This window comes from Crocodylus siamensis, chromosome 5 (assembly GCF_052110815.1).
Source record: "Crocodylus siamensis isolate JL-2025a chromosome 5, ASM5211081v1, whole genome shotgun sequence".
Lineage (NCBI taxonomy): Eukaryota > Metazoa > Chordata > Crocodylia > Crocodylidae > Crocodylus > Crocodylus siamensis.
In genome coordinates, this window is record NC_143399.1 from 195008123 (window position 1) to 195032128 (window position 24006).

The 24006-nt window shown below is 45.8% G+C and overlaps 1 protein-coding gene across 3 annotated transcripts in view; it reads right to left on the reverse strand.

The window, feature by feature from the left end:
• The window catches only part of GALNT11 (polypeptide N-acetylgalactosaminyltransferase 11), a 72669-nt gene extending 48989 nt beyond the window's left edge, over positions 1 to 23680 (reverse strand). Inside the window, exons 1-2 of one of the 3 annotated variants that reach the window (XM_090047716.1) lie at positions 23613 to 23680; positions 2111 to 2443 (exon numbers count right to left, since the gene is read on the reverse strand). In XM_090047716.1, coding sequence (XP_089903842.1) covers positions 2111 to 2405 — 295 coding nt within the window. In that variant the 5' untranslated portion in view covers positions 2406 to 2443; positions 23613 to 23680. Of the gene's footprint in view, positions 1 to 2110; positions 2444 to 8938; positions 9029 to 13858; positions 13944 to 23612 lie in introns of those variants that run through there. The other 2 variants (XM_090047718.1, XM_090047717.1) reach the window with 2 other exon arrangements.
• Positions 23681 to 24006: the final 326 nt, after the last annotated feature.

Sequence of the window (24006 nt, forward strand, 5' to 3'; positions counted from 1 at the left end):
GTGTTTTGGGAAGGTGCAGACTACAAAGCAGGCCCTCATCTCCCTTCAGAGTTCAGGGGTGCCAGGGTAACTCAAGTTACTATCCTGGGATTTACATCCTCTCCAGAGCTGGAACAAGCTGTGCACATCCATACAAATACTTGAACACCTTTTCCACACTGCAGCTCTTAGCCAAGAGGGTATCTTTAACAACATGGCTGCACTGGTAAGAACCCCAGCAAAATATAACGCACCTGAACCATTGAGGAGTAATAGCCAGAGTTTACACCAGTGTAGTCCGGGGGCATGGTGTACACATCAATGTTGCTACCATGGCAGATAAAACCCACATATGGACAAGTCAATAGTAACAGAGTTTAGGGATACAACTCATAGTGTCAAGTCCCTTCCTTGTGTAGCCAAGGCCTCCAATAAGGTAGCAAAAACCTCCTTTATGTTGCATGCACCTCCTTAGAAATGTCTCCAGCCTTGACCTTGGCCTGTCCAGAGGCTCCAGGCTCAGTCTTGATTGCTCACTCTGTGCCCCAGCAGTCTGCCAGTAGCCCTGTCTGACTCTTCTGCTTTAGGGACCACAGGATGGAAAGATTTATGCCAAATTCTGCTGGGTTTTGTTTGAAAAACCATCCACACCCAAATATTTGAACATTATTCCCCAGCTTCTAAACTCAGGCCAACTAATATAAAATGTTTTTCAACTCGTTTTGGGGAATTGCAAGCAGGCCACTGATGTGCATGGCAAATTCCAGTCCAAGCAGCGGTTCTATGCCCCTGGAAAATTATGTCTGCAATGGAAACATCAACTAACCCTTTATTACAGCAGAGTTATACATACACATTTCACACTTTTATAAGAAAAAAGTAAATTATTCTACCAGATGATGGTTTGTTTTCTGCCACAATATGCTTTTTTTTATTCAACTTTACAGGAAAGCACATTTTTCACTGCTCTGCCCTGAACAGACAGCAGGCCCAGTTCTAACAGAGGCTGATCTGTGTCTAACTCTTTATTTTTAGGGTATATCCTAGGTTTGGTTTTCCCCACCCCAGCCAATCATTAAGTTCCAAGATCGGTGGATTTTCTACTGAAACTTTCCAATTCCTTTCCTGGCTAGTAGTGAATACATAGAAATAAATGGTCACCTCTGGACTTATTGCATCTAGCTCTCTCTTACTGGGGTTACAGCAAAATAATAAAATGTTTGCATGTCCCCAGCATTAACAAGTCAACAGGTCATTCTGGAAGGTGTACTACTTTCTAGCTACTAATATGAGCCTGTGAACAAGTCTGACTTTGGTAAAGACTTGTAAGAAGCTGACATGGCCCTGTGAACTAACAAAACGTATGGGGGCTACATTAAAGTACTACATTCAGTGCTAGGCAAACTGCTGTGTTATACAATATTTTGAATGGAAGTAGTCAAGACACTGGATCAATGATTTGAGTTACCTTCCTTCCAGTCCTACAGCCAATTTTAATTCAACATGTCAACTGTGTGATTTTTGTTGTTATATTTGAAAAATGGAGGAGAAAAATCTGTTAAAAGATAAATACACAAAGTGCCCTCAAAAAGAACAAGGCCAAATCATGCTTTTATCACACATAGGGAGACCTAATTACTGAAGTAAAGCAAGAAGGATGTGGTGGTCCTAATTATTGTCAGCTGAATAAATCCTTCAGTATTATCCAACCCCTTTTCAAACATCATTTTGTATTTTTATGTTCTTGTGATATCAGACCTCTTCATTCTGTATTTACCAAAACAGCTTTTAAATCCTTTTTATTTTTTTTACTGCAAACGGACTGAGTTTCTCTTCAGCTTATAACATTTCAAGTTTCAGTTCAATCACCTCCTTAAAGTAAATTGTCACAAGAACTCCATTAATGGTCCCAAAAATAAAGTTATATTGAGGCTTGTACTTTTAACATAATTTGGTTGTTCTCTCTTTCAACATTTGAGACACCCCCCCCCCAAAGTATGTATCATAAGAGAATAAACTTGAAGTCTACTCCATTACCAAGACAATTTACCTTAAGGACAGGTTTCTCTTGCACCGTACGGCTTATTAAGCTGTAGTTGTCATTAGTAATGCAGACCACCAGCCCACTTACCCATTTCAGGAGAAAAATCAATGTCTCCCTTCACTGGATCCTGTTCATGATTCCCCAATGGATTCCCTATCTTGCCTCCTTTCTTCTGTGGCTCAGGTTTGCGAATGGGACCCCGAGTGAACCGGGGATAGAATTTTTTAGGAATTGGCTTTTGAGGTTCCAGCCCCTTGACGGGCACATTCTTGAAAGAGTGGGTCTCTTCACTGAAGTTGAAATACACGAAGAGCAGAAGCGTCCAGGTCACAGATGTGAAAAGGCACCCATAGCAGAAATAGCGAAGTGTGACACTTCCCATTGTAGACCTAGCATTGTTGATGGCCCATTCTCAATTTCCTGAAAGAGAATCAAACACAGAGAATTGAGGCCATTGTCTGCTACAAGACCGCAGCAAGTTTGCACTTTAAACTGATTAAATTCTAAACGCTGAATTGTCATAAAAAGCTCTTTGGAACCTCAGCTCTCTAGTTTAAATTTTATGTTTAAGAAAATCTTTTTCTTTTTCTGCTCCAACAATGACAACAAAAGAATGCATCTGCCTTATAACTGCATTTTCTTTAAAATATTGTGGGGCATTTGAATAGTACCGGGGGTCTTCCTTTATACTAATTTTCCACAAAACTGCACTGTATTTCAAATAAACTTATTTCCATTTGCAAGAAACGAACGAACAATCAAGGTAGAAATTCTGTCCTGGAAGTTATAGTCCCAACTCTTTCCTATGGCAGAGTGCTAAAGGACTGCAACCAATCTGCTAGCAAAAACACCAAAACAAACAAACAAAAACACCCCAACATAAATGCCCCGAATTTACAACTGGAAAGAACAATGGGGATCTCAGTACGCAAAATCCTGAACACAAGGCACATTGCACCGCCCTTTGTTCCACTCCAGTAAAAATAGCAAAAGACTGAAGTTTTCAAGCAGCCTCTCTAGCAACAAGAGTGGAGAGATAGGGCAGTTTGGAAACAGTAAGAAAAGAAATGCACACATGAAAAAAAGACCAGGGAAGTGTCCAGGGGAGGAGGTGACTTTTTTTTTAGGGGAGTGTAAATGCCTCAAGCTAATTTCACACTTCCCACCTGGCCTGGGATTAGCTGCCTCGCAGGCACTACCTGCCATTTCCTGGAAGCCCAGAAGGCCCCTGCAAGGTCAGGGCAAGTCAACCCCACACAGGCAAGGGGGCTGGGACCTGACCCCTGCAACAGGGGGAGAAGACCACTGTATCCTCTCTCACACTGAGGAATTTACTGAAGAAAAGCAAGTCTGGCCACTGCCTCCTCTGTGATAGAGACACCCTTGGGAGGACTGGTCACTCACCAGAAGTGATACGTTTACAAGAATCAGTTAAATTTGGGGGCATCTAGTCCAAATTGAAAGTCTAAAGCATCAAAAGAATCAGTACACCTAAAACAGAGAACCGAAGAATTCACTGATTAGATTTTTCTAGCCATCATGAATTAGCTTTTTGGGAAAACAGGAGATATGCCATTATCCTCCCTCTGTCCTAAATTATTTCAGAAATCCTTCCAACAAGACAATCCGTGAAGACCTGCAATACCTATAAGATGCTTTCAGAATTAAACACGATTTAAAAGCAATAAACTGAGATATACCCGTTCTTTCTACAGACATACAGGTAGAGCAGCATTTCCCAGCCTGTTAGATTGCGCACTGCCAATTTAAAATGATACAACCTTCAGTACCACCAGGTGGAGTGTGGGAGGGCATAGGTGTGTGGTTATGGTAGGGTGTGTGGTTATGGCAGGGTGTGTGGGAGGTTTATGAAGGGTGTGGCTGCATGTGTGGGGAAGTCATATATATGTGGGGGATTGTGGGGCTCAGAGTGCAAGTGTGTGGGGTGTGAGGAAGGGTGGGAGGGCTGTGGGGACCCCCCCCCCCCACGGTGCAGCAGCAGGCAGGGGAGCTCAAGGCACTCAGCGGGGTGCGGCTCCGGCCAGCACTGCACATCGCAGTGAGGGGTGCGTCCTCTGCCGGGCAGTCTGTATCACTGGCACTCCCTGCACTCGCCAGGCACAGGAGGGAAGCCCCGCATGCTGAAACCAGCTGCCTTTCCACCTCCAGGGGAAGGTGCCTGGGGCTTTCCTCCCATGCCGCAGAGCTCCAGTGGGGAAGACAGCCACTTCCAGCATGCAGGCCTTACCTCCCATGCCCGACAAGTACAAGGGCTGCATACATGCACAGGGAGCTCTAGTGATACAGACGGCCCAGTAGAAGCTGCAACCCTTGTCGAGACGTGCAGTGCTGGCCACAGCTGCACCCCACCGGGCACGAGTGCCCCGAGCACCCTACCTACTGCTGCCATCTACCACTGACAGGTTGTCTGCATACCACTGGTGGTACATGTACCACAGAATGGGAATGGCTGAGGTAGATAGCCCTAATTTAATTATATTATGTATGTGGTAAATTTGCATAGTTTAAAAAAAAACAAACAAAACCTTTCCATCTTTCTGTAACTTTCAATATTTGTAAAAGACCAGATTTCTCAGCATGTCAGAAGTCTTCACCAGAACTCCCCAAATGAGTCTGGCAAGGAACAAATTGGAATAAGATGTGCATCTAAGTCATCTTCAAAACTATAAAATGTCTACATGTCCTGAAAACATCGCATTCCTTGTAAGTAGTAAACACAAAAGGGATGACAGCTGTGATCAGGTTTCTACTGAAGTCTACAGTGAAGAACTTGCACTTCTTGCAGTGGTGCAGGATCAGACCCTAAAGGATTTGGCTAAGAGCCTGTCACAATTCAAACATAGTTCGTCAACTCAGACCATCTACTGCTCCTTTACTTACTTAAAGTTTTTCAGATAAATATTTACCAGCTGGCTGAATTTCAGCCCTGCGCAAAGAACCAGCTGACATGGTTTAAGCCTGAAAGCTTAAGTGTGACATAACAGGATTTAGGTCGTGTGCCGTCCCTTCTCCATACAGCTGACCTGCTCAACTGGTGGAAAATGCCCATTCTCCAATGCTCTAGTAAGGATACCAAAAAGATCTGTAGATTTCTGAATATTTCCCCCTCCCCCCCAGATCTAGGTGGCTCAGTGTAAAAAACAAACTGGTCTTCTATTCTCCATGTTAATGTAAGTCAAGGATGTTGCCACAGTGAACCCAAGTTCCAGAAAACGCAGAAGGATGCAGAAAAGCAAGGCAAGGCAAGTGGATGGCCAGTATAATCCTGGCTCTGGCTGGTTGACCTGCAAACCATTAGAGCTCATCTACACTATAGGCAAATATATGCATCAGCACAGAGGCCAGCAGCATATGGGCATAAGTTGTTCCCACCCATGGCTCAGAAGTTTCTGGACATTGCATTAGCCAGTTATCTGCATGGCAGCAGAGGAGAGAAATCTGCTTTAATATCAGATCTAGGTGAATATGCTATTTCTCTATATATGGTACAGGTCTTCCCATTCCCACTGGCTGTCAGAGAATCATAGAAAATTAGGGTTGGTAGGGACCTCAGGAGGTCACATCTAGTCCAACCCCCTGCTCAAAGCAAGACTATCCTCAACTAGATCATCCCAGCCAAAGCTTTGTCTACCCAGGTCTTAAAAACCTCCAAGGATGGAGATTCCCCAACCTCTCTGGGAAACCTGTTCCAGTGCTCTATTACCCTCCTCATGAGAAAATTTTTCCTAATATCTAACTTAAAACTTCCCTTGCTGCAACTTGAGCCCATTGCTCCTTGTGTCATCTGTCACCACTAAGAACAGTCCAGCTCCAGCCTCTTCTGAACCCCACTTTAGGCAGTTGAAGGCTGCTGCTATTGAATCCCTTCTCAGTTGTTTCTTCTCCAGACTAAATATGACCAGCTCCCTCAGCCTCTCCTCATATCTGCTGGCAACACACCCACCAATGCAGCACAGTAGGCTGTTAGCCTTCCTGGCAACAAGGGCACACTGTTGGCTCATATGCATTTTATTGTGCACTGTAACCCCCAGGTCCTTTTCTGCAGAGCTGCTGCCCAGCCAGTCAGCCTCCAGCCTGTACTAGTGCCTGGGATTGTTTCGTTCTAAGTACAGGAATTTGCACTTTTTCTTACTGAACCTCATGAGAGGTACACGCACAATTACAACCCTTGACTCACGCACACAGAAGCACATTGCTTGCAGCACAGACCAACCATTTCTGACCACAGATTACCTTCTATCTTCATGCTTCCTTTGACAGCCATTTTCTTTCAAAGACATCTAAGAGTAAACCTGCCCTGCAAAGACTAACTCACATAGTCATGTCTGAGCTAGCTTTAACCTTGTGAGCTCAGGTAGAGCTAGCAGTACTGCCACACCACCAAAGAGCTCATTGCAGGCTCCCTGCAATGTTTACTCAATTTCTTGGGCAGGCTAGCCCAGTGGTTCTTGACCTTTTTTAGACTCAAGGCACCTCCCACTGGACTCCAGTCCCCCCCCCCCATAACTTTGCTTATTTGCATGACACCCAATTTAAAAAACGAGTGTGTATATTACAGGGCTTACCTCCTTACACAAGGCCCTGGGCAGTAAGGGTGGGGGATCATTTAGGCAGGGACAAGCCTGAGCTTGGATCATTTCCTCATACCTTGTGGCACCCCGGAGTGCCCTAGCACCCTGGTTGAGAATCGTTGTGCTAGCCAGACCCAAGGAATAGATGTATATGATTGCTGGAAGGAAGCACAAGGTTGGAACTGCAGGGCAAAGCCAGCCCCACCTCCAGGGCAAGAACACTAACAGGTCAAGACAGCATATATGAAGGGCCTGGTGGATGTCTCCACCCAGCCCTCACCTTCCTGACTCCAACACAAGAAAAATCCTGCTTTGTACTATGCTTATAGCAAACTGACCTGGGCTCCAAGCACACAGCTTAAGATCCAATTTGCCTACTCCCCTCCCTGCTCGGTTAGCAGAGCACAGCCTCCTCCCCTCTATCCACGCTATCTGGTTACCGCCAGTAAGGCCATCTCTCTAAGCCAAGCTGCTCACCTCTCTAGCTCTGCAAACTTTTCTGGAACACAACTTTATCCCATTAGACTGGTGTTGTAAGCGCTCAAGGTAATGTCTTTTTCTCCCAGCTGACCTCCTCCTGCAGGATTTTGAAACTGCAGGATTAAAAGCTGAATCATATACTGCTGAGCCAGCAAGCTGCTCACACATCCAGAGCCTGTGAAGAAGAACCTGCCTCTCAGGCTACCTACCTGCTCTTATCTCAGGATCTCTTACCAGTGTCCTCACCACTCAGCTCGGGATGCACTGAGAAGGAGTGTGGTGAAGATTTAAGGTCTATTTAGAAATACTGATTTTTGTAGGCACTTACATATACACACTGCCTGGGTAGCATCAGCATTCCTGATCACACAATTAAATACACCATTCTGTGTTAGTGGCCTTAGAGTTCACCTAGGCAAAGGCAGCAGGCTTAAATAGTTCACTCCAAACCCTTTAAGGAAAGAAGCGAAATTTAATTAACCAGATGATAAATTCTACCAACGGATAAAAGTACAACCTCATTTATGTTGCAAATACAAAGATGTAGTCACCACAAGAGGCCCGTTCTAACACACGATTAAAGCATGACTGTTTTGTGGCGTGAAGAGTAACCTAACTAAAAATGCAATCAGATCAAATACAATATAGCAATGCAGGCTTTACGCATACCAGAGGGACTGTTCTTAATAAGGTCCCTTGGGGTTACAGCATGGACCAGACTGGAGTCAGCTATGGCATTTTCCCCATCATTATTGAAAGGCAATAGCTGTCAACATAGGAATTCTCAAAATACCTTAAGCAAACAATTATTCTCTCTCCTCCAGAAGAACATCCTGGATGAATACAAACCAAGAAGAGATACCAGCATTTTTTGTCTACAGATAAGATATTAAGCCTCATAATGAACATTTATACCCATTAACACCACCAATTATCTCAGAGCACATTACAAAGGTTAATTAAACATCACAATATCCTGTGCAGTAAATCAGGGGATATTATTTATCATCTATAATGCTAGAGCCCTGAGGGACACTCATCATATACTGGCCAAGCACTGAAAGCAGTTCCTGTATCAAGAACATCACAACCTGTTTGTAGGTAGGGAAATGGAAGCACAAGACATAGCAACACAGGACTGGGAGAGATTTTCTACATTTTCAGGTAAACATAGATTTCAAGCAGTCAGGCAGACAGAAAAAGAAGTGGTGAAAAAATTCAAGCACAATCCTGAGGATTGACCAAACAGCCCCATTTCTAAAACGTTTTTCTGCCAGCCATAGCTTCTCAAAGAGACCCACAGAAGTGGAAAAACTGTCCACATATACCTGGGAAGCAAAATGTATTAGCTATCTAATTCGGAGAGATGCCAGACAGCTCTCCAGCACAAAATGAAGGAAGGCATTTTGTGCCCAAAAGCTTGTTTAACCTCTCCCCCAACTGTACAGTTGGTCCAATAAAAGATATCACCAGAAAACCACTTGCCTCATTTCTAAACAACTTTTACATCTCGCATATTATTTGGACCATCTTGGTTACAACTCTCCTACATTTATAACTGGGAAAATTATAAAATTGTATTAAAAAAGTCAAATGAACAAAATGAAAGCTATCCTTTCATCATCTCTTTGTTAGTGACGAGTAACAGAATTAACAAAAATTGTCCAAGTTACTTATTACCTTTTTTTTGCCTTTTTTAACAGGAGTCTAAATACTGCATTGATAGAGTTTGAGCAGTTTACTAAAAGCATGTCAGTCAGCAGAGCAGGGAAAAATCCCCAAACCCTGACACCCAGGAACATCCTGGAGAAACTATACTGCATCTCATTTCAATATCACTCACCTCCTTGACATAAGTAGTAAGATACACCACCTCCTCCCATTCCTAACCTAGGAACTGAATCAATCATCCGAAGTGCTAATGTTTAAATCCATTAATAAGTGGCCAGAAACAATGACACTGAATGTCAAACAGCTGTCCCTGCCCCAACACGTAACTCATTCTAACAAACATTGAACTTCCTGACACCTGAGCCTTCAAACATTGCAGGAAAACACTAAAGTACAGAATGCATTTCACAAGAGTTTGGCTTAAAGAGTAAGGGACGGTTAGAAGAACTTTAACCAGCCCTTGCTTAAAGACCAGCATATGTTCGGCTTCGCCTCAAAGGTTTTGTAAACTCACCTTCTGACTAGATGTTGTCACTCTGCCAAAACTTGGGTTTGTCAGAGGTCAAACAGAGGAACAGGTTAACCTCAATTTTTTGAAACAGGAGTCAGAACTGTGTGAGAAAACAATATAAATACAGCTTTGGCTTCTCCAAAATAGGTCTTCTGAAACATGCCACTAACTTCCTGTAAGGTTGCCTGGAAGTGCTCGACCTTTTTAGTGAAGGGAAGACAAGAGATGTGTATGGGTGTGTGCGCGCTCCTAGTTTTTTAATCAGAAACGTAAGAAGTTGCTAAAACTGATATTATAGTTGTCGGTGGAAGTAAGGGGACAAACCTGTGGAAGATCTTTCTGAAGGAGTGGCTACAATACTCAGGAGAAAACATCGCTTCATTACCATAGCTTTATCCAAGTATCTGTGTTTCCTCCTTTGATATCCTTAACTTGCCAACAGCTTCCTTCCTTCCGATGCAGAGCTTGGGCAACAGCGAAGTCTTTGTTAACAAAGTTTCCCCCTCTCCCCCAATTCCTGCACCAACATTGTTTTTAGTTTTCATCTCTACACAGTTTCTGGAAAAAGCAGTGTTTACAGTATAATAAAAATGGGTTAGACTGGGAGGGGGGCAGCACTCTCCCAATCACCAAGTCAAGTTTAGGTGTCACTTGCAATAATTGCATGAAAACAATTTCCATGTTTGGAGCAAAAGTTTATCCTTAACAGCAGTAAGAACTGAAGTCATCTTCACTGGGCATTCTGGACATACCCCGTTTGCCTTCCCCATTGGCCTCTACTCTCTGCCACTGCGTGAAACAAGACTACTGTGCCGTGACACTGAGCCTAGACCCACCAGGACAACTACTAGTTGCACAACAACTGATTCCTTGGGACAATAAACAACAGGAATGGGAGTAAAGGTTACAGGCTAATAACCAATATGCCAAGGGAGGGCACCAAGCACAGAAATGTGGTTAGTGCCTACTGCCCCATGAAGGCATCTAAGGAGTCAAAGGACGTTGCCCAGTGAAACTCTGCTTGAAGACTGCATGCAGGACTTGCCAGCCTATATCCCCGGTGGGTCATGGGATTGAGGTGCAGTAGAGATCCACCAGGGCTCCTCACCCTCAAAAGACCGTCACCAGCTTGTGTCTAGACAAAAGTGAGGGCAAGGTGGTGAATGTTATGGAGTATGAGTATATGAAGGTGATGAGGATGACAGGTTTGATATCCCCTAGGCTGCTCAGAGGCGGTAGCAGAGAATGCCAGGGGGGCTGCTAAGGCAGGTGTCCCACAAAAAGCTCCAGAGGGCTGTGGGATGTGGCAGCCAGAGACTGCCCTCTCATCAGACCTGTTGGACATGGGCAAGGAAGGTTGGTGGCAGGATGGCCTTGCCCTTCTGAAGCAAGCAGCTCGGAGAACGTGGCATGGGCAGCTCCCTGCTCTGGGCCGCCGCAAAGGAATCTGCCCATCCCTGCCTGACAAAGTCCAGGTGGTCTCTGATGCAAGTAACGCGAGCCAGGATTATCTTCCAGCACACCCAGGGGACCCCTGTTACCTGCACCACCAGCTGGGGCTCAGATGGGAGGTCTCTGCATCTACAGGTCTAAGACAGGAGACCAACTTCCAGAGCTGAGGGAGGTGCTGGCAGAAATCTGGCAGTTTGCCAAAGTCTTTAGGGGGAAACCTCTCAGATTAAAGAGCTGCTGCTTGTACATGAACCCTCAGAAGCAGCAAAAGGCATGCCCCATCAAGTACCACACCTCTTAAAACTATAGACACCCTAGGAGCCTCTGCAAAGCCTTGAGAGAGGTCCTTTCAAGGGTGCTGTAGGGTGCCGCACAATGCTAAGCACTGTTAAATGTACAAACACGGTTCACAAGGTAAACCCAGAAGACTCAAATAAGAATCCATAGTATCAAAAACATTGGGGTCTTCCTCAGTTCTTTGCAACAGAAAAATTGCTCTGTTATATTTCTGTTGTCAAGAAACAAGTGAAAACTAAGAGCTGGCATTTTCCCAGGAGCGCATCAAGTCTGCCAAGGGGTACCTTGAGTCTGAAAAAAGGTTGAGAATCACTGATCTATGGTTGGACCCTGGAAATGGCAATCCTTATGTTCTCCTGGATTTACAGTTAACACTAATTAACCTTTTCATACCACCCAAGAACTACCATTTCAGCAGATATCACTGCAGTGTCTGACACTTGGCTCACACGCCAATGATTTTCTTCTGTTCAAAGGTCAGAAACATATACTTAAACAAAAGCTTAGACTGAAGAGCAAAAGCAAACAGCTGACCATTAATCCACCCGATTTGACTCCCGACAAATGAGTTTCTACCATCTTCTTACTAGCACATGAGACTCACCCACCAGCATAATCTACTGAAGAGGATTTTCTTTCATTCATCAAACGCAGGGTTTCCAACTGTTTAAATTATTGCCATTACAGAAGGAGTCAGCTACTGTACACTGCAAATGAGACTATTATGTTGCAACAAACTAGTGTGTAATCTCAGTTCTTACACGGGCTTTTCACTTTAAAGCATCACAACACAAATCTCATTCCCCCAGTTTCTTAACTTGTAAATTGAGGAAACAGAAGGAGAATGGGGGGAGAAATTAGGCAACTTTCTCAAGCTGAAAACCATTAAAAATGGTCAATCTATATAATGGCCAGCAACCAGCTGTGAGTAAATAAGGAGGAAAAGGCTCTAAGGCCACCTACAGACATTATGTTCATGGCAATTAACATCTAAATCACATCATAAATAGTAAACCTGCCATACAGTCAGGCAATTAATGGTGCAACCAAACAAGAAACTAGTCACAAAAATATTTCACATGGGGACATTGGCAGGCCGCATGCAAGGCTGAATCCCAGCTGTCAGCCTGCTGATGCACAGAGATCCCATCAGCTGGGAGCTCCCCATGCAAGTTGAAAGGGTGCAATGGGAAGCGCAACATCAGGGACCAGCCCCAGTACTGCATTTCCTGGAGCACCCTGGCATCAGGGACAGAGTCCTCAATCGTGGGCTCCTCACCCACCTGTTGCAAGATTGGGATATGACAAATTTTATCCTGGATCCTAAAATATCATGAGTCCTGTCATGCACATGGCATGCCAGGAGGCCCGATTCTGGGGATGCGGGATAAAGTTTGCCATATCCTAATTGCACAGTACAAATCTAGGAGTACATGCCCATTCATTTAAATAAGATGAGTCTATGAAAAGCAGCTCTGAAAGACCTAAGCAAGTCGCTGATGACCTCAGGGTCAAATGGGAGTCACGGCATTTTACTGAAATCAGAAGGAGTTGCACACACCCACCTTCCTACATCTGAAGTAAAGTATACAACACATTAATATATCTTCATATTACAGCTCCTGCCATTAAGGCACTCAACAGGCAATTTAACCTCCAAATACAGTATATTTACTTAATTTTACAGATAGGGAAACAGGCTAATTGTCACCTGATTTTCACAAGTGCTGTCTAATGGTCAGCAATGAACTGAACTGCAGTCCACGGAAGCTGCAGGTGCTGAGCACCTATGAAAAACATGTTGGTGTGACCCTTTGCTGGGTGATGGAGTACAATAGGGTACCCTCACGCTTGCACAGATTTAACCAACCAGGGTGTATAGGTGCAGAACAGCTAGACTTCTTTGGAAGGGGAAAATAAAATCACCTCAATAGCAGACTCTCTCATCAATACACAGGATAACACAGGCAGAATACCAAAGTTAGGTCTGATAAGTGATACAGCCTGGCATCAGATTCATAAGAGTCCAGTTCATGCTTAGAGAATTCAAGTACATTTGGATTAGAAATACCAACTTATAAATACCAGAAAGTGCTCAACGCCAAGCTAATGAAGTGGTGGTCAAAAGCTGGGTTTACCCAGCTGTGCTGCACAGTCCTCCTTTCATGCCAGGATGATGCTGTCTACCCACACACCTGGCACCAGTCCACCTACGGCATTCTCTTGCCTAGCCCTCTTCTTAACAACGTGTGGTAATGTAGGATTAACGTGTGGTGATGCTGGCTGTCATTTTAAGCCATCTGGCACACAAACACACAGCATGCCACTCACGACATCCTCTTACTTTGAGATGCTAACAAAGATTTCTGTTCTCATCAGTGCAAGGGTATTTTCTTTTCACTAGCTGAAACAGCTCCTAGACAAATGGGAAGACCTGTGTGCTAGTTCCAAAAAAAATTTTGTTTTTAAATCTGTGGGTATTTTGTAATGCAAACAACACACATCCTGGGAGTCATCCACCAATCACCCCTTGCAGACACAGCTATATAATTAAAGATACATTGAACAGTGGCCTTTGATTCAGCCTCTCCTCCATTAAACAAGCAAGCGTTCATATCTAAACACACTACAGTTTTCAACAAGACTCCAGTGCTCGGTACAACACTAATCAGACATATGCTAAAAAGCCTGCAAGGTCAACCCCATGGAAGTAGATTTCCCCAATACATTTATAAAGGTTTAAAAGCTACCTACTTATTCCTTTGTAAATTAGAGCCCTAAAAGAAAAGGATGTATACAAAACATTAGTAGGGGGGCAAAAAAAGTGCTCACCTTTCTCCAGCAGAGCCAACACCACAAAAACAGGCAAGGTTACGTGGTGAAAACATATTTACTGCAGCTAGGTCAAATCCAGCTGGTCTCTTCAGTCCCAACAAACAATAAAACACTGAGCCTGACACTGAACACTTTGCTTCCGAGTACTGCTTATAAGTCCCAAGGAGGCTAGTAACAAGCACACGTCTCTCTCTGACGACAGGCTAATTTGGATGAGATCTTAGGAAATGAATGCTGCAAAACTATTTCTGATTTGGCTGCATCTCCTGCCCCAGAGAGAGCACTGTGAATTTTTTTTTAAACTAATGCATGATCCATATGTTTGGCAGCACAAGCAGTGGTAAGACTTTGTGCTGCTGATTACTGCAGAAGTGCAAACGCTAACTACATCTAGGACAGCGATTCTCAGCCAGGGGGTAGGAGCACCCAAGTGTGCCCCAAGATACTCTGAAGTATGCCCCGAGGTGTAAGTAGATAAGCCAGCTACGAGGTGATAAAGCAGATAAGCACTGACCCAGGCTCAGTCCCTGCCTGGCTGTTCAAGCACCCCTATTGCCCAGCCCCTCTGCAAAGAGGTATGCACTGTAATAAGTATCATAAGTTAATTTTTGAAATGGGGCACCACTCAGTTCACATCAGTTATCTAAACCTTGAATCTAAAAAGGTTGAGAACCACCAATCTAGGATATTACTGAAACACCCATCATCACAGCACCTACCCACCATGGATTGTAACAGGAGCGTTAGGGGACTGTTAAAGCTGTACAAATATTTCCATTCTGATCGCCCATTTGCTCCTTGCTTTTCAAATCAGTTGAACTTGTAAACTTACAGTGTTCTGGCTGAAATTTTTTAGACTTTTCTTCTTCTCAATTCTCTGTTTGTTAATTGAGCAAAAGTGGTTTGGCTTGTTTTTCCTAGAGCTAGTACAAGTGAAAACACATTTTCCCCCCATTATAAGAAAATCCTGAGACTTCTTTTGAATAATTCTTCGGACAAAAAAAGCTGGGAAATAGCACTTACATTTGGCGGCCAAATATACCTCTGTGAGCAAAAGTACTTTCGAGTGGGCCACTAAAAATTAGGTTTGATTTCACTGAGCTTGTCTGTATTGAGCATGCACAGCATACTACACACACATTCCTGGCTGAACTCATGTGGCAGGTTGGACTAAGGTCCAATCCTGCAATAAGATCCATGAAGACAAAATGTTGCATAGAATTCACCGCAGGATTTCACTTTCAATTGCGCAGGAGAAACTATATCTAAAGCATTTTTGGGCTCAGACGAAAGAACTTTACAGGACACCTAGGCTGCCTGCATGTGAGGGTCAGAAGCATTAGTTAGGCAAGGCTGCTTCAACAGGACTGACAAATATCATCATTCCCAAAGGTCACAGCTGTCCTCATGGAGCCAGCATGAAGGGGACAATCTGTTTCCATCTCGCCAACCAGAGCTAGAATTCACAGCCTATCAGCTTATTTTCTTCACACCATAAGAGGTTGAAACTTGAAGCACAAAGTTGTTTGCGCACTTTCTTCTTGTTCTAATGCTTTTTTTCCTCTATTATCTGGAAAATTACATCTAAATACATTAGCAGAGTTAAGTCTTCACAGTTAGGCAGGAAACTATAGGCCAGTTAGTCTTACCTCAGTCCTGGGTAAGCTTTTTAAGAGAATTATCCTGGTGCATGTCTGTGAGGGCCCAGCAGGGGAGATTATGCTTAGGGGCAACCAACACGGATTCATTAGAGGCAGGTCCTGTCAGTCCAACCTGGTGGCCTTCTATGACCAGGTCACAAAATCCTTAGATGTAGGTGTCGCAGTGGATATGGTCTTTCTGGACTTCAGGAAGGCCTTCGACACCGTCTCTCACCCCATTCTTATTAAAAAACTTGGAGACTGCAGCATTGATACCTACACAGTCAAATAGGTCACTAGTTGGTTGGAGGACCGCACCCAGAGAGTGGTGAAGGATGGGTCTTATTCGACCTGGAGGGATGTGGGCGGTGGGGTCCCCCAGGGCTCGGTCCTCAGGCCCGCACTGTTCAACATTTTCATCAGCGACTTGGATGGGGGTATAAAAAGCACCCTGTTCAAATCTGCTGATGACACTAAGATGTGGTGGGACATGGGCACGCCAGAAGGAAGGAATAGGCTACAATCGGAGCTAGACAGGTTACGGGGGGGCAAGGGGGGGCGGTGCAGATGAGAACAGGATGGGTTTCAACACTGACAAGTGCAAGGTACTGCACCAGCAGCATACCTACAGGCTGGGGAACTCCCTTCTCATCAGTGCAGAGGCAGAAAAGGATCTTGGAGTCATTATTGATGTCAAAATGAACATGGGCCGACAGTGCGGGGACGCAGTCAGGAAGGTCAACCGCACTGTTGTAATGCATCCACAGATGCATCTCAAGCAGGTCCACGGCGGCAATACTCCCCCTCTATGCGACACTGGTCAGGCCGCAGCTGGAGTACTGCGTCCAGTTCTGGGTGCCGCTCTTCAGGAGGGATGTGGACAACATGGAGAGGGTCCAGAGGAGGACCACTTGCATGATCAGGGGGCAGCAGGGCAGGCCCTACGAGGAGAGGCTATGGGACCTGAACCTGTTTAGCCTCCACAAGAGAAGGCTAAGGGGGGATCTAGTGGCCTGTTACAAACTAGTCAGGGGGGACCAGCAGGCACTGGGGGAGTCCCTGTTCCCCCGAGCACTACCAGGAGAGACAAGAAATAACGGTCCCAAGTTGGCAGAGGGTAGACTCAGACTAGACATCAGGAGGCGCTACTTCACGGTCAGGGCAGCTAGGATCTGGAACCAACTACCAAGAGAAGTAGTGCTGGCTGCTGCCCTGGGGGTCTTTAAGAGGAGGCTGGATGAACACCTTGCCAGGGCTGTTTGACCCCAATACTCTTTCCTGCTATGGCAGGGAGTCGGACTTGATGATCTGCTCAGGTCCCTTCCGACCCTATCTACTATGAAACTATGACTAACTCTCCCAAGACAACAGCCACATTAACTTCCTATGCTAATCTATGAGCTAGCAACTGCAACACAGTCTGCAGTCTGCCTCCACAGCTGAAGCTGGTCAACCAGAATCTATTGCAATTTTTTACCTTATGTAAATTATTTTTGATGTATAAAGTATTCAAAAAAAAAGTTGGCAATGTATTTGCTATGCCTGGAAACTTAAAGCAACAGTTTAGAGCTAGCATGCACAATTGCATTTCTACTGAAGGAGCAGGTATTAGCCCAGTGGCTCTAAGCACAAAGTATAATATGAATATTATATGTTCATAGAAAAATATATAAGCACAACCCCTCCTATAACAGCATCTTTATTTCCAACTACCTAATCCATATCTCTTCCTAGGGCATTCTTTCTATAGGAACTTCTCTGAAAGGTATCCTGGGGGAAAAATGGTCTTTATATTTGGAAAAGCCAAGCAACCGCAGCTCTAGGGTAACCATTTTATAACTTACTCTTTCTAAGCTGGTAAGCATTCCTAGCTCCTGTTGATTTTCTTCCCCCTGCTTCCTGAGGTGATGGAAAATTCTTACAAGTACATGAATATATTACAGGTCTGGATATTTTAGTAATAAACATTACCTCAAAATAGCTAGAACAAGCTCAAGAAACAGTTCAAACAAAGTTTTATTTGAATCTTGAAGCCAATTGAGACTTCTGGCAAGGCAAAAATACAAATCTCTCTTTGATCCCATTGATTTTACACTTCCAGCACAGAACTGAAGAGGAGACCCTTGGTATTAGCACCAGGTGGAAGAGCTGAGACGTACAGCTTCCACCCTGTAAACAAAAAAAAAAAAAAAAGGTTCATTTTTTTGTGCCAAGACTGTAGGATTTGCTGAATGAAGTCCTCCTTGCTTTTCAGGCAGTTTTCTTCAATGGAAGACTTAAATTTCTAGAGGCAGCCATACAGGAGGCCACGTTCTCAAGACTGCCTGCTGAAACTGGTGTCAGCATGGAGGAATCCTGGAGATTGGAGGTGCACCGATACATCAGTCCAATATCGGATCAGCACCAATACAGAGAAAATTGTCTATACTGGAGATCAGCCTGATTCAGCCAGTAATTTGGCCAATAGATGTCCTGTGCGTGGACGCAGCCGCAACGCAGTACATGGGCAGCGAGTAGCAGAGCCAGCAGCTTGGAGACCTGCGTGCAGCTGTTAAGTCTGGTGTGGCGGAAGAGGAGACAGGAGGAGGGAGGGGCACGGTGGGGCGCAGATCAAGGCTCCCACCATGAGGAGGGTGTGGGGCTGGGGCAGGCACCGCCCAGCCAGGGTGGAGTGGGGGCACGGGATGGAGCCACAGCTCGTTATGGGGGCACAGGAAGGGGGGGGCAGTCCCGCCACAGTGTACAACTCGTCCAGCAGCTCCCACTGCTGCTCCCACTGTTCGTCCGGGAGGGAACCAGGGGGAGGAGGGCCGGATCTGTGCAGGGCAGGCAGCTGCCGTGCTGGGAGGGGGGCTGTGGGCCAGCTACAATGATTTTTGGAGTGGCTGCAGCCCCCCTCCTGTAGCTGACTCCCAGCACTGCCACCAACACTGCCTGCCCAGTGCTGCCCTAGATGCAGCCCACCCCACCCACTCCCTGTGCATATCTGAGGGTAGACACGCCTCCCCGTGCCACACACAACAGCAGAAGCCACCCGTCCTGCATCCCTCCGACGAGCCGCAGCTCGTCCTGCGCCCGCCCCACCTGAGCAGTGCCCCAGCCCCCACTCCCTCCCTCACAGCAGGGGCCTTTGATCTGCCACCCCATCAGGCCTGGTGGGTAGTATGGCCTCATGGATAGGGTACTGCTGAGCCACAGGACAAATGAGTTGAGCAAGTCACTTTACACTTCAGCTCCCCTCTGTAAAATGGGAGTAACGCTACATTCCCACCTCTTTCACGCATTAGGAGACGTACAGTAAAGGCTGTGAGGCTCTCAAACTACAGTAACTGGAGCTATGGGAAAGCTTAGCAAATCTGAGTTCTGGGACAGAAGAGCAGGAGTCTGTGCTTCTTGCTCCCACAACAACCGTCGCTGTGTCACACATAGAAGCTGGGGCTCCAACATCCTCCAGTCTAAAAACCACTCTGAACAGATGGAACGTGTAAGGCTGAACTTGAGTCCCTAAATGCCCTGCAGTGCATTCATGTCCAAGTGCTGAGCAGCAGCACAAGTGCAATCTTCTACGTACACATTTCAAGCAGCAGTTCAGCAGGAAAGGCAAAAGTAAGGCAGAGAGAGAAGAAAGCAGTAGAACATGGGAAGAGTTGGATGAAATTAAGGGAGGCACCACAAAGTTCCTAAAAAGTCGGTCAGTTTTGGGACAGAACACAGCTTTCCCAACTCCTTTTTCAGCAGATACTGGACACTCAGCCCCTGGGAAGCAGAAAAGGAGGAACATGGATTACATTTCACTTTAACTTCCTGTTCTCTCTCTCAGTACTTGGAAGTACAGTTCCAAGTGTGAAAGAAAAAAATTCCTACGCTTGTCCGCTCTAATAGCAGAGACAAGAAAAATTTATTTCCACTAACTAGAGTTGTGACATGCTGGTTAGGAACAAAAGTAATTTTAAAGCATCAGGGAGCAGCCTGAGTTTGAAAATGCCTGATCCAGAAATCCTGGCAGGGGAAAAAAATGTCCTTGGAAATAAAAAGCTGAGTTTTATCTGAGTAAAGTTTGCAAAAACAGGTCCACAGACCCCAGAGACAGAAAAGATTAATCTCTTTAGTAAATTGTGACAACTCTGTCCCTTCACACAATCTGCTGAGTTTTGGTAGCTTTTGGTTAGTTTTTTGGGTTTTTTGCATGGGTATATCAGTTAAACACCCCTCCTGTCATCATGAAGACTCTTTCCACTGATGGATGTTATAGCGCACACCAGTGCTGCTCAGTCCAGTTTCAAACCACTGAAAGAAATCACACCAGAGGATCTGCCTTCTCATCTGAAAGCTAACACTGATGATGATATAGCCCTACAAAAATCCCTCTTTTATTTGAGCCCAATGTTGTACAAGAGGCAGAGACGCGTATGATTCTAACAGACGATCACATGGACATTCAATCCATCCTTAGCATGCATGAAGCAATGTCTTTAGCTCCATACGCTTGTACCTCCCCATCTTAAACAGGAGATTTTAGGAGGCAGTAAAACCAGTGTATTCTTATATATACCTGGGATCAGGTGCTGCTTAAAAGTTAGCTTTTGCCCATTATAATGGAATAAGAGGGTTGTACAGAATTTAGAAATCAAGTATATTTACATTTTAAAAATTTTAGTACACAATTAACACTGACTCATAAGGGAAGCATTCAAAGACAGACCAAACAAGCCACTCAGACATTTTTTCCATATGTTGCTAAAGAGTGGCTATAAAACCAAAATCTCTGTGCTGCTTTCTTTTTTGAATTGTACTTTAACCCATAATTAAGTGAATTTAGGCTGTTCTTCACTTTCTCTGGGACTACTTCCATGAACAAATCAAGGATTTTGTAAAGGGGTGGGGGGTGCAGGAGCAGTAACCAGGGCTGCATGATTATCTCCACCCCCAGCTTCCCCCCACCCCCATTGGTGCAGGTAGACCACGGCTTGGGAGCAGCAGCCATGGATGTTTAAGTTCTGAAATCAGGGAAGAACCTCCCCTCTCCCCAACTCAACACCTCCTCTCCTCCCTGCTCCAGCTACAGGGGAGCATGAGGCCCTCCCACCCATTCCAGTTGGGGCTGCAGAGAACCAGGGGCAGGGGGGACATGCCACTGATCACAGGAGGGGAAGAGAGAGGGTTGTGGAGAGCAGGGTGGGGGGTTCTTACCTGCTTTTCAGACTCCAAAAAAAAAAAAAAAAAAGTCCCAGCTGCTGCTCCAACAGCATCATCAGAAAGGGAGATGAAATGGCATCACTGTGTTATTTCTGACAACTTATTTGCTCTCTACAGCCCACTTTCCTTTTTTTAAAGGACCACTTCTATTGCCATAAAGAGCTAACACAGAAGTTTTAACTGGTATTTAGCTTCAGCTGTCCGCTTATTTCTGAGGCTTGAGGAAGAGCATTTTGTGCCTGAAAGCTAACATCTCTACCAACTACACAGCCGGTCAAAGATGTCAAACAAATCTTTCCTCTCACTGTTGCTCTGTATAGATGACACAGTAGCCACAGCTCCACTTTTTTCCCCACCAAGACCTGCTATATGGTTAGAGAAGGATGACAATTTGTCCTTACGGGTTTCCCATGTCCTTTAGCAGGAGCTGAAACTTACAAAAGCTTCACTACCTCCAAACAAATGGTTTAATGCAAGTAAAATAAGTCTTTATCCCTATACTTCTAAAACAACCTGCATACTTGTCCTTGAACAGCAAGCAAAAGCACTTTCAACCCAGAATTTCTTGAAGACCCAAGTGTGCTATTTATTCTTACTCAAGTTCATTGATGGTTAATGATCTGATATTTTTCAGCTCAGACAGGAGATGCTATTCGCTAGTGTTTCAGAAAGTTGGCAAAATGAGCAACCATTCTATTCTTGAACAATATCATCCCAAACTTTATTTTGTCTCCTTAACTGCTGGCTTCCCCTTTACATTTCCAGCTTCACTAGTCAACAGGGAGTTGAAACGAAGCTACACTTCGTTTCAACTTCACAAACTTGCTGCAATACCTTGACAATCATCAACAGATAAAAGGAAGAAGAGTTCCCCCCTTCTGTTTTTTCCAGGCAGACTGTACCTTCTCCTCCTACGCAGCTCTCCATCTTCCATCACTACATGATACTCAGTGACAACTAATTTTTTTTATCCCTTTTACGTTGCTCATCACATGCCTCTGTTCCAAAGAGACTGTTCCTTTCTTTGTGATCACTATTAGTATGAATTCTGATGGTATAGTATGCAGAGAAAGATTTCCAAAGTCCTACTAACTCACCATAGCATTTCCTTCCCTGTTCTGTTTCTGGAGTCCTTTTCTCTTGAATGACTTGGTATTTCACTTATTCTGATTTTGCATTGCTATGAGAATTGTTACTAAGGTCATCTGCTCAGTATTTTACCAGTTCCCTATAATCATGGGCACACAAGCAATGATCAGGACATTTTTAGAGTTTTAATCTTGTGTACAACAGAACCACAATCATCTCTTCAGAAACCATCCATATCTTCATATTATGGGAACCAGGCAACAGGCTCTTAAGTCTGCAGTCAGGATCCCTCAACAAATACACCCTTCAAAGCCTGCTGGCTCCTTTAGTTGAGGCAGACAGATGAGGCCTTATTGCAGTTACTGCAGGCTTGTTCTTTCCCCTCCCCTGCTGATGCAGTGCTCCTAAACTCTGCAGGAGCTTAGCTTATCTGCTGCTGGGGAAAAGCAAGAAGCAGAAGACACTGGGTTCTTCTGAGAGGTTTGGGAGGGAAGCAGGGCAGCAACTGGTTGATTATCTGAACCCCCCCAAGACCTCTTCTCAGCTCGGTAATGAGGTCTAGATGTCAGCAGTTCTGACCCAGGTGTTGGCTATTTAGTTTAAGAGGATGGATTGGAGAGGAGGCTCCCCAGCTGCAATGTACAGAGAGCTGGCTCTTCTTTCTCACTTCTGAATTACATGAGAAGGCAGCTAATAGATTAATTTTCCTAATACAACTTTTCTATGTAATTGCTTTAGTCTCCAGAGAGAGATTATGTGATCATAAATTCAAAAGAGACTGCACTGCACAATGACGGCGAGAAGGCAGACGAGCGCATTATGGGGTCCACATTAAAGCAGAACAGAACTGTGAGAACAGGGAAACTTGTGCGAGCATGATCGCATGCCTGCACTCTCCCTCCTGAATGAAGTCATGCAATCTTAAAAATACAGTGCTTGCTCCAGCATTACCAACGTGATAGCAAATGCTAGAGTGCTAGTGAGTCAAATCACCTGTGCAACTATCACACTCCTGAAATCTCTTAACAGCACCTCTGTCTCAATGATCAACGTTCAGGACAGTGCATAAAGGACTGATTGTTTACAGAAGCAACAAAGCCAAGTCATGAGATTAAATTTTTTTTGGAAGAACTGGAGCTGCGCTTTGCATGCTGCTTGCACACAGGTCCTGTCTGTCCTTACCAACCTGTCTTGGCATGGATACCAAGAGGCAGAGGACAGGACAGGTCTAGGGTTTCATTAGTCTCATCCACACCTGTGCAGAAGCTGAGCAAGGGACTGACTGTGTTTTTAGCAGCAGTGTCCAAAACACGGTCTCTGCGGTAGGCAGGGAAGAGCCAGCCCTTCTGCACCGCCTGCAGACCAACACAGCTGGCAGCAGAAAGGTCTGGGCTCTTTCATCCACTCCAGCCATCGCTGCCACAACGGAAAGGCCACGGAGGGACCATGAAGTCCCCCCACCCTGCAAAGGCGGGCGAGGGACGCAGCCCGGCGGGTCCCCGTCCGCCGCGCACGGACCCACGAGCGGAGTTATTCCGTGACTCGCGACCACGAAAGTGGTATTTTCAATCGGTGATGCGCAACCTGCCAGAGTTTGGGAACCGCGGATCAAGACCACGCAGGCGCCTGGCGAGTCGTCTGCGATCTGCCGGCCGCCCGAAACACCCGCACAACCCCCCGGGCAGGGCGGCCCAACCCCGGCTGCAAACCGGGGGCTCCCCAGGGCCAGGCCAGTGCCGGGAGCGGGGCGCCCAGGACCGGCACCTGCGCGGGGGAGGGATGAATGACTGAGGGCCGCGGCCGGCTCAGCCCAGCCCCGCACTCACCCCGGCTCCAGCGGCCCCGGCCCGGCAGCATCGTCCCCTCACGCGCCCGGCGGCGGCGAAGCCCCGCCCCCGGCTCGGGACGCGCCTGCGCACTCCCCGCCCCTCACGTGACGAGCCCACGGCCGCCATGACACCAGAGGCAGGGTGTGGGCGGAGCTGTCTCTGCAGGCAGAGCGGAGGTCGCTCAGTATCCTCTGCTCCTTTTCTGCCTGCTTACCAGGCCTCGTGGGGCTGAGACAGCCTTGAGCCTGTTGCCAGGCAGGGCCCACAGGCCTCTTGTGGGGGTGCCTCGCTGTGCAACGCCAGGATACGCTCGACCCCCCAAAACTCATAGCTCTGTCACGCCGTGATGTCACGCAGCAGCCACCCTGGGAAAACAGGTGCTGGCGTCAAG